Raw genomic sequence first — 12,876 nt, 5'->3', positions numbered from 1 at the left:
ATCATCACCACCACCTCTAACCACCTACACGAAAACCCATCTTCTCATCAAGGAAAATAGGCCATAGGCATTCATTCTCATATGATTCCGAAAAAAAAACTCAGTCCTGCAAAAAAGCCAAAGCTCACCAGCTCGAGGCTGACTACGGAAACCCGAAGATTTTGCAACAAATATTACTGGTAAGTGCTTGAACACGTATACCATCTTAGTACAACATACAACTCTTGCTGGGTGAAAACTAATGCGGAAATGACACTCATGAATGGTCGACGTTAGCTGGAAAGGGGTTTTGAGACAGGGGGGCAGGTGGTTTGTGCGTTGGGGGCTGGTGAGGCCTTTGCTGTCTTAGGGATGGCAGGAGAGTTGGTTTGTGCTTGCACATCTTTTATGTTGAGGGCGGATACGGAGAGGACCTTGACAACTTTACCTTTCTCGAAGCTTGGCTGGGCTAGAGATGGAATGTCCAGTTGGATGGATGCCACCATTGAGACCTATTTATTGTAAGGGACACCACGACCACACACGGGCGAAAACAGAAGCCAGTCTGGAACTTTGTTTGATAACAAGAAAAGAAAACATAGTAGTGAAGGCTAGTCCTTCCTAGCTGTCCCATGTAACGATTGTGTTGGATTCATCTCTTCCGTAGGTTGTCTCCATGTGGGCTGAGTTGGCTCATCGCCGCCTCGCACCACAGTCAAGCTTGTAGCCACACTTAAGTTGAATAAAAGTGTGGCCATCCATAAGAGGCCTCACTCAATACAATAATCAGTCAGACACACCCCCAGATCCCGACATACACCAGCCCAGCACTGAGGCATCTGCAAACCCCTTCCTCCCCGTCCAACATCCAAACCAAGAAAACCTAGAGGTATCCTCTCCGCGACGAGACCCTTGGAGAGGACGTTGGAGACGATTGCAGGTCAAGGATGCTCTGTTGGTGGTGATGCATGTCGAGCTCTAGGGATGATTTCCGAACTTATGAATCCATCACACTGCGGGACTGCCAGCCCCGCAATGTTAGAAAGCGTGATTAGCTCTCAACGTCATGATTCTTATGTCAGATGGCTAGACACGATTCTTGTCGAGCTTTCTGACCTGCGCGCCAGCTGCTTTACACAGTGCGGTGCCTTGAATATGTTTCTGACAGTTCGGGTTTGTGGTGAATCGCTTGTCGCAGTGTGTACACTGATAATTGGACAGAATGCTGCCTCTTTCGAAAAGTCCGCGTCTCAAGTGACAAGGTCAGCTCTCTTCCTCCCCTTACACTTTGAAAGCTCTTTTTAAGCCATCTAAGAACTTCCACTGGCAGCCTTTTCTCTTCCGGCCAGGACAGCACCAAAAGGTCTGCCAAGAAGGATCGCAACAAGGAGAAGAAGGAGCTTCCAAAGGATGCCTTGGCTCGTTGCTTTACATCGGATCTGCCCTGGAGCCCGGTCACCGCTGACAGCAACACGAGGCACGAGTGGAAAGACACACTGGGGAGCGAGATCACGTCTAGGGTGAGGGAGGGGTCAAGGATGGAGGATGAATTACAACGTCGAGATAGATTTAGTGGAAAAGGGGCTCAAGAAGGGATGACGCTTGGTCAAGAAGACAGGGAAGAATGGTCTGTGCCTTTGCTGGATAAGGGGCAGAGACATCCCTACATACCTTCTAGTCTATTCATTCTGTTATAGAGAGGTTGTAAGCTTGGGTCAAAGATGCCTGTAGTTTGAATATAGAAAAGTAAAGCTTGGACCGAAAATGTATGACTGGATAGTTTTCATATCTAACGTACTTTATAAGCGAGTCGGTCATATAAGTGGGCCGGTCACTTTTAATCACCCTTCGAATACCATCCTCCATTATAATACAACGAAACTATCAACCAACTATAATATCAGAAACAGCTGAGTCTGAGGCATCTGCAGCCTCCTGGCAAGTGCGCGCGTTATGGCCAGGCTTGCCGCATACACCACAGCACTGAGTCTTCGTACGAGACCCCCCTGTACCACCACCACTTTGTCGATTTTCCTGGATTACCTGCTCGCCCACGGCCTTCTGATCCAGTAGATCCTGTGCCTCTTGTACAGTAAGTGACCCTCCAAGCCTCACACGTGTTCTTTTGGCTCTCCGGCGCTTGCTTAGTGCCTCATTGGCCTTACGGAGCGAAGAGACCTCTGCACGAAGAAGAGCCACCTAGTACATTATAGCCGTTATACCCTTAGCAAGCTGGTCTACCGCAGCCAGCATTAAAGTCGGGGAGCTATTTTAATGGTTGGTAATGCGAGTCTTAATAAGCGTTGACTGTGAGTTGGCTTCTCGAGGGTTGTGTGGTGTCTGGGAGACCCAAGGTTATGCAGTGCCGGGCCGTGAGTTTGGAGGTGTTGGCGTACGAAGCTTTACATCTAGCTTAAAAAGCACCCTCTCTGGATCGTACGGTATAAGGCCAGCACCTACAAAGCCACCCTATATATTCTTCTCTATTATAGAGGCGAAAAAGGCCTCGCGAAAGGCACAGAGGAACTCGAGCTTGCTTATATAGTTGATATGTATGCGCATTAAGTCCTCGATCTGGCGACCGTACGCCTGTTTTAGCGGCCCAAAGCAGCCAATATCGAGTGGCTGAAGGAGATGGGAGGAGTGTAGAGGCATACAGAGCGTAATAATGTTATTCTGCTAGCAGTAGCGCTCGAATTCGGTTAAGTGGTGGCTTTCGTGGCCGTCGAGGATTAATAACCGGTATTTGCCCTTTATCCGGGGCGCCGTATAGTAATCGAAGTACTTAATCCAATCTAGGCCTACCGGATTAGTAGTCCAGCCATTATCGGTGGTTACGATGCGCCAGGTAGACGGTAGGTTGCACTCGGTATACCAGTTGGCAAGGTGGTACTGCGCGGCCAAAATAATGAAAGGAGGGATGGCCCAGCCGAGGGCATTGACTCCCTGGATCACCGTTGCCCATTCGCGGTTACCAGGCTGGGCCAGTTTTGCCTTACTACGGCCATCAGAAGTTGTAACTACCATGCCCGCGAAGATAATACCCATCATAAACCCAGTCTCGTCGAAGTTATAGATATCGTCATTTACAATACCGTACTTGGCCTTAGTGTTCCGTACGAGCGTAAACCACTCGCTAATAACCTTTAGATCCTCGCATTTAGCCCTCTAGTAGTCGTATCTACGCGTAAAACGCGTACGGAGCTATGACTAGCGTTTAACGAAGTTATATGCCCAGAGCTTGCCAATAGGGGGCGCGTCGCGTACGCGCAGTAGTTGGTTGGCCATATCTTCCACACCACGCAATCTTGGTGGAAAAGCTCGCTCACATAGCTCAATAACGTATTGAACAATAGCATCCTCTTCGGATTGAGTAAGCTTCTTCGATTTAGGCGTAGTATCGCGTCGTGCAGGCCGGCCGGCGCGTCGGTCACGGAGGGTTGAGAATGGTATGTTATATAGCTTTGCTGCGGCTCGGAGGCTTAATTTTGGAGTCTTTTGAATGGCTTCAAGGGCTAAGATTATCCTGGCTTCATTTAAGGTAGGAGGCATGTTGGGTTGTAGAGAAAGTTAATGTTGAGTGTAGGAGGACGCGTCGCGGCCGAAAAGTGACCGGCCCACTTATATGACCGACTCGCTTATAAAGTACGTTATTTGTTGCATTGTTGCACATCAATTGAATTCCAATTCCTATGTGACCTTCTCTGTCCTCTATCTCCTCGTGCTCCTCCTCTTGGGTATCGTTGAGATATCTCTCCGTGAATGCATGAAAAACTCCCCATTTGAGTTTTCCTTTGTTTCCTTTTCCCTCACCATCCCACCCATGCCAGTTGAATGCCCCAATTTTTGTTGAAAAATCAAGTCCCCAACCCCGATGATGATGTTTGTTTTGTTCGCCGGCCCTCCCAACCCTCCCACACTCCCAACCCGAACAGCCCAAAAGAAAAATGCACGATCAATTGTTGAAAATAACGCCCCAGATAAATGCTGTTCTTGTATAATGCTGTGAGTCTTGTTGAAATTCATTCATTAAACCATTTTTCATGCGCATTCCTTTCTCCTCGTCTTCCCTCTTGTCCCCGACAGAAGCGGAAGATGGGAGAAGATTAAGGGGCTTTGCTGCCATGATTGGCAACGCTGTGTTGAAATTAGATTTGACCATGCAAATGTGTTGAAAAAAGAAAACACGACCCTTAAAAGTTCAACTTCAGAGTCGTGTCCTTTCAAGAGGCATTATGTTGAAGCCTCAACGCTGTTGGCAGCTTCGCCATTGGTGGCTGGTGGTTGCGGGACCTTGTCCAAGTTGGGCTCCTGGAGATCCTTCAGAACCTCATAAAGCGTCTCTCCTTGGTGGAAATCGTTGTTGACTGTGCAGGACTGTTAGTATCACCAAATCAACAAAAAAAGAAATAGAAGATAGCTTACCGATATTCACCAAGTACCACGACTTCATGATGTCCTCGAGCAACAGACGGCTTGGGGTGTCAGCCTCATAGCAGCGAGCCCAGTCAGATCCCAACTGGAACGCTTCGTCCTTCCAGGCGAGGAAACTAATTCGCTCAACGATAGTAGGCTGAACAATTTCCTTTCCGGGGAAAACACCCCACGTTACGGCGTTGGGCGCGTCGGATGGAGCATTGGTCTCAAGCATGCCAGACTTGGTCACCGCGTGGTACGTCAAATCGGGGTGGTTCTCAATGCGCTTCTTGATCTCTGGGTAAACTTCTGGGGAAACGAGCAATTCGAGGTAGGCCTTCTGGTAGACATAACCCTTGGATGGACCCCATCCGTGTACTGGATGGGTAGACTTGACACCGTTGACAGCCGGCTGAGAATTTACCGTGATCAGACCCCGCTTGTTGAGGTCAAGAAGGTAGTCCTTGATCACATCGGCCTCTTCGGCGACTGGTGCCTCACTCCATGGGAGATACTCAATGTCCTTGTTCAGGTAGCGGACAAAGAGGTTGGCGATGTCGCGGATGCAAGTTGGCTCGCCCCACTTCTGGCGGTTTTGCTCGTTGGTGCCCGTCAGACCAATACCATATGCGTCCAGTTCACCGAAGGCCGGCGACCTAGAGTCACCCCAGCGACCGTTGGGGAACTCGTCCCAGTCTTGCGTGCGAGCAACGTAAGATTTGTTGCGATTGCGCCAGAAAATGGGCCGGACATCCTCGACCTGGCGACCCAAGCCAAGAGACCTCTTCCAGGGGAGTGCCTGCTTGACCGGGCGATCCGGGGATGGCATCCAGTCGAGCTCCTCCAACACCATGCGGGTGGCCTGTGCCAAGTTCATGGTGTAAAAGTGCAAGTGGTGAATTCCGGCCGCAAGAATCTTGCGACACAGCTCAGCAACGAGCGTCTTCCCGATATCTCTGACCGCCACATCGTCGTTCTTGACCGGCTCGAGTCTCTGCATCCACTCGTCGGGGATCTTGCAGTTCATGTGATTGGCGCGGCGAAGGAAGCTGGCGTAGGTAGCAATGGGCATGATGCCGGGAATGATTGGGACGTTGATGCCCCGAGCTCTGACCTTGCCGACCCAGCGAACAAAGTTGTCGGCATCGTAGAACATCTGAGTCACGATGAATGTGGCACCGGCGTCGACCTTCTCCTTCAAGTGATCCAACAGCAGATCCTCGTCCTTGTTGTCGTCACAACCTTCGGGATAGCCGGCAACGCCAATGTCAAAGTGCTCGTGGTAGGATTTCCGGATGTGCTGGACAAGATCGCGTGCGTAGCGGAAACCACCCTCGGCAGCCTCCCACTTCTCCTTCTCGCGAGGTGGATCACCTCTCAGAGCCAGAATGTTGGTGCACCCAGCCTTGTAAGCCTTTCGCAAGGCATCGTTGACCTTCTCCTCACCCATGTCGGTGCAGGTAAGATGCATGCATGTCTCGAGCCCCAGATATGTCTGCGCCTGTACCACCATCTCGCACGTCAGTTCGGCAATCCGGCCGCCAGCACCCCATGTGATGTCGATGAATTTTGGCCCAAAGTTGTTCATGCGTTCCATGCGGTCGTAGAGGTTCTGGACACCCTGTGTCGTCTTGGGCGGGAAGTACTCGAACGAGAAGGACGGTGCGCCGGTCCTTTCGGCATCGGCGAGCATCTCGCGGATATGCATGGTGGCGGTATTGAGCAAGAGAGCAACCTAAGTGTCTGTCCGTTGATAAGGCGATGATGATGGACGTCCAGAGCTATTGGAGGAACGGAAGAGCCCGGTCTTATTAGCTTCGAGATTCGAGCTTGTTGGAGCAGCGACAGAAGTATTAGAAGTAATTGAGTTCCTATAGAACCGTAAACAGTGGTAATGAAAATAATGGAGGGGTACAAGAGCGGGCAGGAGAACAAAGGCTGAACATGGGTATCTCAGGGACAAGTACAGCTCAGGCCGGGCAGGACAATTGCAAGACAATAGGAAGGGGAAGAGAAAGAGAGAGGGAAAGTCGGGATGGCATACTCGTGGTGAATCAATCTTTCAGATATAAACTCGGTCCTTCCGAGGGGCAAAGGGAGCCTGTGTCCTTCGTGGTTCCAGCTTATACAACAACAGCGCACCGTGTGAGGTACGTTTCTCGAACTTGCTAGACCGAGGAGAGCGGTGACTGAATCAACGATAGGAGAAAAAGGAAAAAACTGGAGACAAAAACCCAGAAAAGAAAAGGAAAAAGGCGTGATGAAAGCACCACTCGAAGCCTGGGTGGGAGGGAGGTGGGAAGAGGGAAGCAGAAAGCCAGACGGAAGGCCACCACTGGGACCGGGAGCGGGAGTGCACCGGCGCTTTAGCACACAGTGCGCGGATCGATGACCTTCCAAGGTGGATGCAGGTGCTCGAAGCTCGCCGTACCCGGAGTAATTGTCATTGGATGACGCTGCTCTCCCCACGTTCGTAAATCGGACCCATCCCTCTTTTCTGTGTGAGGACCCCGAACTTCGTGCCAGCGCCCGGTGGACCCCGCACTCTCGAATGGCTCTCTTGTCGACACTTTCAAGACCAGAAACCTGAAGCGAAGAACAGTAATTGTCAACTAGCCAGCACATCTGGGAGTTTCCTGAATGGTCCATACCATGGGGACCTCCCCGGGGTATATCTTGCCATCGTCGCTAAACGACAACAACAAGACGCTGCTGTTCAGTCATGCAGTCGACAACACATTCCCACATCCCACCTTCAAACAATCGACACAGTGCCAGGCGCACCCTGACTGTCGATGGGTGGTGAGAAGAGGTATGCAAGTAGCGGTCAACTCGGCTGCAGCCGTCCCAACCTGGAAGAACCTCCACGACAGCTCTACATACATACATACATAAATTAAGGCTAGGCAAGGTGTCAGACGAGATCCCATCAATCACAGAATCACACACAGGACATGAGAAACCTGGTTACAACCCCCAACCCCCTTCCCCTTGCCCTTCCCGCTTACCCGGGGTCTTACCCGTCAGCCCGTTTTTTTCACCTCTGTCCGGCTTGACATCTTGACAGTCACCTCAACCACCTACTAGCCTCAGGAACCAGAACCCAAAAACCCCACACCTCGTCCATCTCCCAGTCTCTGGAACCTCAAACTAACAAAAACATAAAAAAAAAACCCCACCATCTCGCTACCGCACTCGGGATTGCGTGACCGGCTCCCAACACTGGCCATCCCAGCTTCCCGCAAAGACCAACCAACCCAAAAATCGCCGAACCGGACGACTCGGTTTTTATTCGGACTCCCGGTTGATGATGATGACTGTTTCACACAACCACCTCCCCAAGAACAAGAAACAAGCAATGATCACCATGTCCCAAGTCCAGGTTTGCCAGCCAAAAAGAAGTCCTGCCCCACCCCCTCAAGTAAAGGGGGTGGGGAAGCAGCTAAAGGATGTGGACGAGCTGGGAATCGAACCCAGGACCTTTCGCATACAGGTAAGTATGCTAAGCGAACGCTCTACCAACTGAGCCACACGCCCTATGGTGACTTGATGAGTTGACCACTCAGCTGATCTTTGCGGTTGTGTAGGGAGATAGGCTCTTCAGAGCCTGAAGCGAACACCTGGGCAGCAACTACCAGATGGGTGAACAAAGAAGCTGCTTTATGACCGGGTGACTAATCAACTCGAATCAGCAGACGTGACAAATGCCTTGTTGGAATCAGGCCAGTAAAAAGCCAAGGATGAAGACTCCCAAAGTCGAACCGTAGAACATTCAAAATCCAACAAGAACTCAAGTTACCACAAGTATGTAGCAAAAACATCTGTTCAGGCATCCCCTATGCTATTCAATGCCTCAAGAATAATGCCTATTAAACCAAAACTACTTCTCCCGGGCTCCCAAACAACCGCTCTGCTCTGCCAAGCCATACGACCCACCTCTCTCCTACGGCCTTCCTCAAACATCCTTATCCTTCCCCCCCTTCTCCCCCTCCCCCTCCCCCACCATCCCTCTATCCTGCCCAGGGAAATACCCCTCCTGACTCAACGCCAAACTAGGTCTACTCAACAACCCCAGTCCCGGCGTACTAGCCGTCGGCGTCGTCAACACACTATTCCCCCGTCCGGGACTCAAACTCCTACTCGTCCTCTTCCCCGTCTTCCCCCTCCCCACAATCTTCTCGGTCCAATTCCAGCTCAACGGACTTACACTCCTCATCATAAACCCCGTCGGCGTCAACGGTCCCGGCTGTTCTACACTCCCTCCCGCGGCAACAGCAACTGTTCTCCCTTTCTTGTCAGCATTACCACCACCACCCGGGTTTGAATCCGCCGGGGTAGGGGTCGTGGCAGCAGAGGAGGATGGGAAAGGGTAAGTGTGAGAAGGGCTAGGCTGGGGTTTCTTCACATTTGCCCCAGCAGCCATCCTGCTCCAGTAGCTCGCCCCACCACCATTCTCATCACTTTCGTCTGCGCTGTCTGCCCAGTCTCTATCGCTCCAGGACATGGAGTCGTATCGATCGATCGGGGGTCGCGTCGCCGTTGTTGGGGTTGTCGGGTTCGTGCCGGAAAAGACACCCAAAGCGTTGGTGCTCCCCTGTCTGCTCAACGACCTTGGCGACCTCGGACTCGGCGCAAGTTCAGGAACGACATCGTACCGTTCCGCGTTGATGATGTCGTCATCGTGAGATGAATCCCCTTCGCGCACCGTGACGTTTCTACCCCGGTGGTCACCACCACGAATCGTTTCCTTCGTTTCCCGGCCTGTTTCATCCGCGCTTTGGTCTAACCCTTTTGCTCTTTCCACACCTGGCTCGTCCTCGTCCCTGACTCTTGCCATAGCTTCGTCACTAAAGTGAGACTGTACGAGATGGTGGATGACCGGCCAGCCGAAAGCGTTGGCGAACATGCGGCGAACCACAACGTTGTTGTGCGCGTCAGGTTCTAGTTTTACCAAAACCTTTCGCCAGGACAGACCGCGATGGTAGGCGCGCGCAATCTTTTCTTCAACTCGCATCTGTGAGGAGTCGACCACTTCTGGTTCGTCGTGGGACGCGCTGGGTGCAGAGTTGACGGTAGATTCATAATCTACTGGCATCGATTTGGTGGACTGTTCCGACTGCTGAGAAAGGCCAGTGTCCTTGTGCTGAATGCCTGGAGATCCAAGAGGGGAGTTGCTCTCGCTCAGGGCCGTCCTACTGGATCGAGAGAGAGAGCGACGGCGGATCTGGAGAGTCGACGTCCGGTCCTTCACTGGCGGTGGAGGGATATCGGATGGGTGGTAGATTCTGTCATGGAAGATGGTTCGGTGCCGCTTTGATGGATCGATGAGATACTCAACGGTTGGTAATTTTGGGTTAAGCAAGTCACCGGCCGACTCAAAGATTGATGTTCTTGGTGGTGCTGTCAGGCCCTCCGCATCATCTCCAAGCTCAGTTCCACTTGTTACTTTAGACGTGGACGAAGAGGTAACCGACACAGAGGTAGAGCCGCTCTCAACCTTGAGAGTCTGACTTCGTTGATAAATCTTATTTATCTTCGGGGAGGGGGGCGATTGGGGCTTGGGGCTTTCGGTCCGGAAGAAGTTGAACAGGCCAGATAAGGGGTTGGAAGTGTTTGTCGTCGAATTTGACAGCTGTTGCAAGTCTGCAGAAGCCGGTTGTTCTTGAAAAGGGCTGACGACAGCAGATCTCAGACTCTGTCGATCATCCTCCAACATGGCATTAGTCGGTGGCTGCGGCACTTCAAGAAGCTCCTCTGTGTCTGTAGGTGTGGTTTTGCCCGTCTCGTTAGCCTCTTCTTTTTCGTTGTTTTCCGGTGACCATGGTGCAAGTCGTGGAGTGGTGACATTTGCGCCTGTTAATTCTGCCCACCCGGCTTGTACAACAGCTTCGACCAAGCCGACTTCTCTTCGTGCCTTTTCCACCCGTCCCAGGCCCTGCCAATCGAGAAACAAGAGGCAGCTAGTTCTAAGCGGTACAATTCCGTCATTTACCACGTTTGAGTAGACGGTTCGGTTTCGGAATTTTTTCAATGCTTTGTGTGCTGGCCCGGTGGGCAGGATACGGAGCAGAGGTTTGGACTCCGGCTGATGTTCGCCATACACCCGTTTGTGTGCTTGTTCCCCAAGATTGCCCACGAGTGCACCCCAACCATTTCTCGCAATCGTTGGAGCTCTCCAAGTGAGACCTAAGTCTTGGCCTGTCCTTCCAACAAGACCAAAATCCAAAGCGAATTTGACGTACAGGGGATTCTCGTGGTTCAGCCCGAGGAAGGGTGTGGCCATGGCGATAAAATTGATAGGTTCGATCAGGTCAAAGAACTGCGGTGAATGTTTCTGAATATAAGCAACAGCGTAGGTTTGTACAAGACCACCGAGTGAATGGCCGATAAAACTGATCTTGGTGAACTTGTAGAGTCGATTGCTCGGAGATGGAGCATGATGGATTGTACTGTGTTTGTGGGCCTCTTCGCCGCCATTCTTTTTCTGAGAGCTTGCCTTGAGTGTGGCAGCGATTGCTTCCGAAGCTGCTTTCGCGGTTGGGAGACAGGGCTGGTCTGGATAAGTCATGGACAAAATATGTCTTGCCAACCGTTTGCCCAAGTATTTGATACCTCTTTCTGTCCTTGTTGCATTCCCAGAAAATCCGCGTACTACGACTTCCTCGTCGTCCTCGTCGTCCTCATCTTCATCCTTATTTTCCTCGCCCACTGACTCGGGGATTTCGGTATTAGCATTTCCCTCAGTGTCTGCCCCGGCAGGCGTTGCTTCTTTCTTCTTGGCTGCCCGCTCTCGGGCTTTTCGGGCTTTGACATCCGCTTTGGCCTTTTTGACTCCAGCATCTATGCTTTCCTTCAAAAACAACATATCGGCGCCCAGATTGCTGTGCAGGCCGTGTGTGAGAATCACGAGATGGACCTTTCTCTGTTTGAGTGACCGTCTGGGGCGCCTGTCTTCGGGCTTGCCACTGGCCATCACAGGCTCTACTGGGGCATCAGCTCCTCCTTCGCTCCTTGCCCGTAGCCAACCTATGTCGTCCCATCCTGGAAGCTGGGGCGTGTTCCACAAACTTGCTGTATCCTCAACTTTCAGGTGGACTGCCCTGGAGAAAACACCTTTTTGTTGCGCCGGATGGTCCTTGATAGCACCCGCACTCTGTTGGAAGTCGCTGATCCGCCCTGGCTGTGGTGCTTGTGACTGACCTCCTATTACGGGTACAACAGAGCCCAGGTTCAACGATTTCTCGTCTCGTGCCAACAGAACTTCGTAGTGCACAGCCGCCGAAGTCGAAAAAACCACTTGCGACGCAACCTCGATGATCCAAGATACACTCTCCCCGTCGTGCTCTGGTCCTTTTCCAAAGTATCCATGTTGACTGCATCCTTCGCCGGCAGACTGTCTGATATTGTCGGGCACTACCAAGTGGCAGTTCCAGGCCGCACCGGCCTTGAGCATTGGTTCGAACTCGGGGACGCCATAGCGACGAGGCTCTTCAAACTTCTCGTTCGGATCGAAATGGGATGGGTAGGCGGCAACCGAGAGTGTGTAAGGACCGTGAACGAAGGCTGCGCGAAGAGCAATGGCACAAGTATTCTTGATGCGCAAGTACAGGAACTCTGGCGATGGGAGGATGCGATCTGCCGAGGGGGTGTAAGTGACTGTGTAGCGCACCACCTCGCCAATCTTGACGCTGCCAGATTGGTGGAGGAGAAGCATCGTTGTTTTGTTTTGCCCGTGACTATGACTGCGCGTCAAATCGGTAGGAAATATATGACGTAGATCATCAGCTCAAGGTAGCGAAAGTTGCCGTATCAAACAGACGGAAGGCTCGGTAAAGATTGTGTTGGTCTTCGGGTACACAGTAGTTTCATGAGAACATTGGTCCGATCATGAGCCAAGTGAGCCAATGTGCTGAGTTGGCAGGACGACACTGGTGCTGAGACTTGAGGGAATGTAGTTGCAAGAGGCGAGATTTGTTCGAGAAGGGCACTGAAAATGTTCTGGATCTGGTTTGGCTGGTTGCAATACTGGGATGGTGTTGTGGGAGATGGAGCTCAGTTAGCTAATTAAAGCTTATCCTTCCTAGCGTGCCCTTGTTATAAAGGGGGTGTTCACACATGGTGAGGTCACTGAGGGCCGGGAAGGTGAGACGGTCGGCTTCTCAGGAACGGAACACAAATAGATAGCTGTGGATGTGGACGGTGATCCATGGGAGGAGGAGGCTGAGCAATCGGGGTTTCGAGGATGCCGCCTGCGTGTGTGCCCCGAGGCGTCCGCATGCTTCATATGCCAGAACAGCGCAGCACAGCACAGTCCAGCACACAATGGGACCCCAGCAACTAGGCTTCATGTCATCGTTAACTGACGCCTGCCAAGAACCCGACGGGCGGGATGCCAACCGGGGTAGGGGAATTCTTTTTTGATGACCGGCATGCAGGTAATTCGTTACACACCATACAGCGATATTTACCCGTGTGGATGCC

General features: G+C 51.8%; 2 protein-coding genes and 1 non-coding gene across 3 annotated transcripts; all 3 read right to left on the bottom strand.

The window, feature by feature from the left end:
- Positions 1-3,639: 3,639 nt before the first annotated feature.
- Positions 3,640-7,097, bottom strand: MET13 (methylenetetrahydrofolate reductase (NAD(P)H) met13). Its single transcript, XM_062914108.1, has 4 exons — positions 7,047-7,097; positions 6,440-6,981; positions 4,405-6,176; positions 3,640-4,346 (listed from the first exon to the last, which is right to left on the bottom strand). Exons 3-4 carry the CDS (start codon positions 6,101-6,103, stop codon positions 4,213-4,215), a joined length of 1,833 nt encoding a protein of 610 aa, XP_062762819.1. The 5' UTR covers positions 6,104-6,176; positions 6,440-6,981; positions 7,047-7,097; the 3' UTR covers positions 3,640-4,212.
- A 750-nt stretch (positions 7,098-7,847) lies between these two features.
- Positions 7,848-7,932, bottom strand: QC763_0092580. Its single transcript has one exon. It is a non-coding gene; the product is annotated as a tRNA-Ala (tRNA).
- A 418-nt stretch (positions 7,933-8,350) lies between these two features.
- Positions 8,351-12,109, bottom strand: QC763_602700 (uncharacterized protein; the record flags this gene model as incomplete). The annotated part of the gene is made up of 1 exon (XM_062914109.1): positions 8,351-12,109. The coding sequence occupies one exon, from the start codon at positions 12,107-12,109 to the stop codon at positions 8,351-8,353; it is 3,759 nt and encodes a 1,252-aa protein (XP_062762818.1).
- Between the last annotated feature and the right edge of the window lie 767 nt (positions 12,110-12,876).

The sequence above is a fragment of the Podospora pseudopauciseta genome, chromosome 6 (genome assembly GCF_035222475.1).
Source record: "Podospora pseudopauciseta strain CBS 411.78 chromosome 6, whole genome shotgun sequence".
NCBI lineage: Eukaryota > Fungi > Ascomycota > Sordariomycetes > Sordariales > Podosporaceae > Podospora > Podospora pseudopauciseta.
Note: the sequence above shows the minus strand (reverse complement) of the source record. Positions and strands in the feature narration are given on the sequence as shown.

What these genes read in the sequence shown, in the direction of transcription:
- MET13 (XM_062914108.1), bottom strand. Translation starts at nt 6,103, where the DNA reads ATGCATATCCGCGAGATGCTCGCCGATGCCGAAAGGACCGGCGCACCG. An exon ending in GTGGTACTTGGTGAATATCG is followed by an intron (nt 4,347 to 4,404) that starts GTAAGCTATCTT and finishes AGTCCTGCACAG; the next exon opens with TCAACAACGATTTCCACCAA.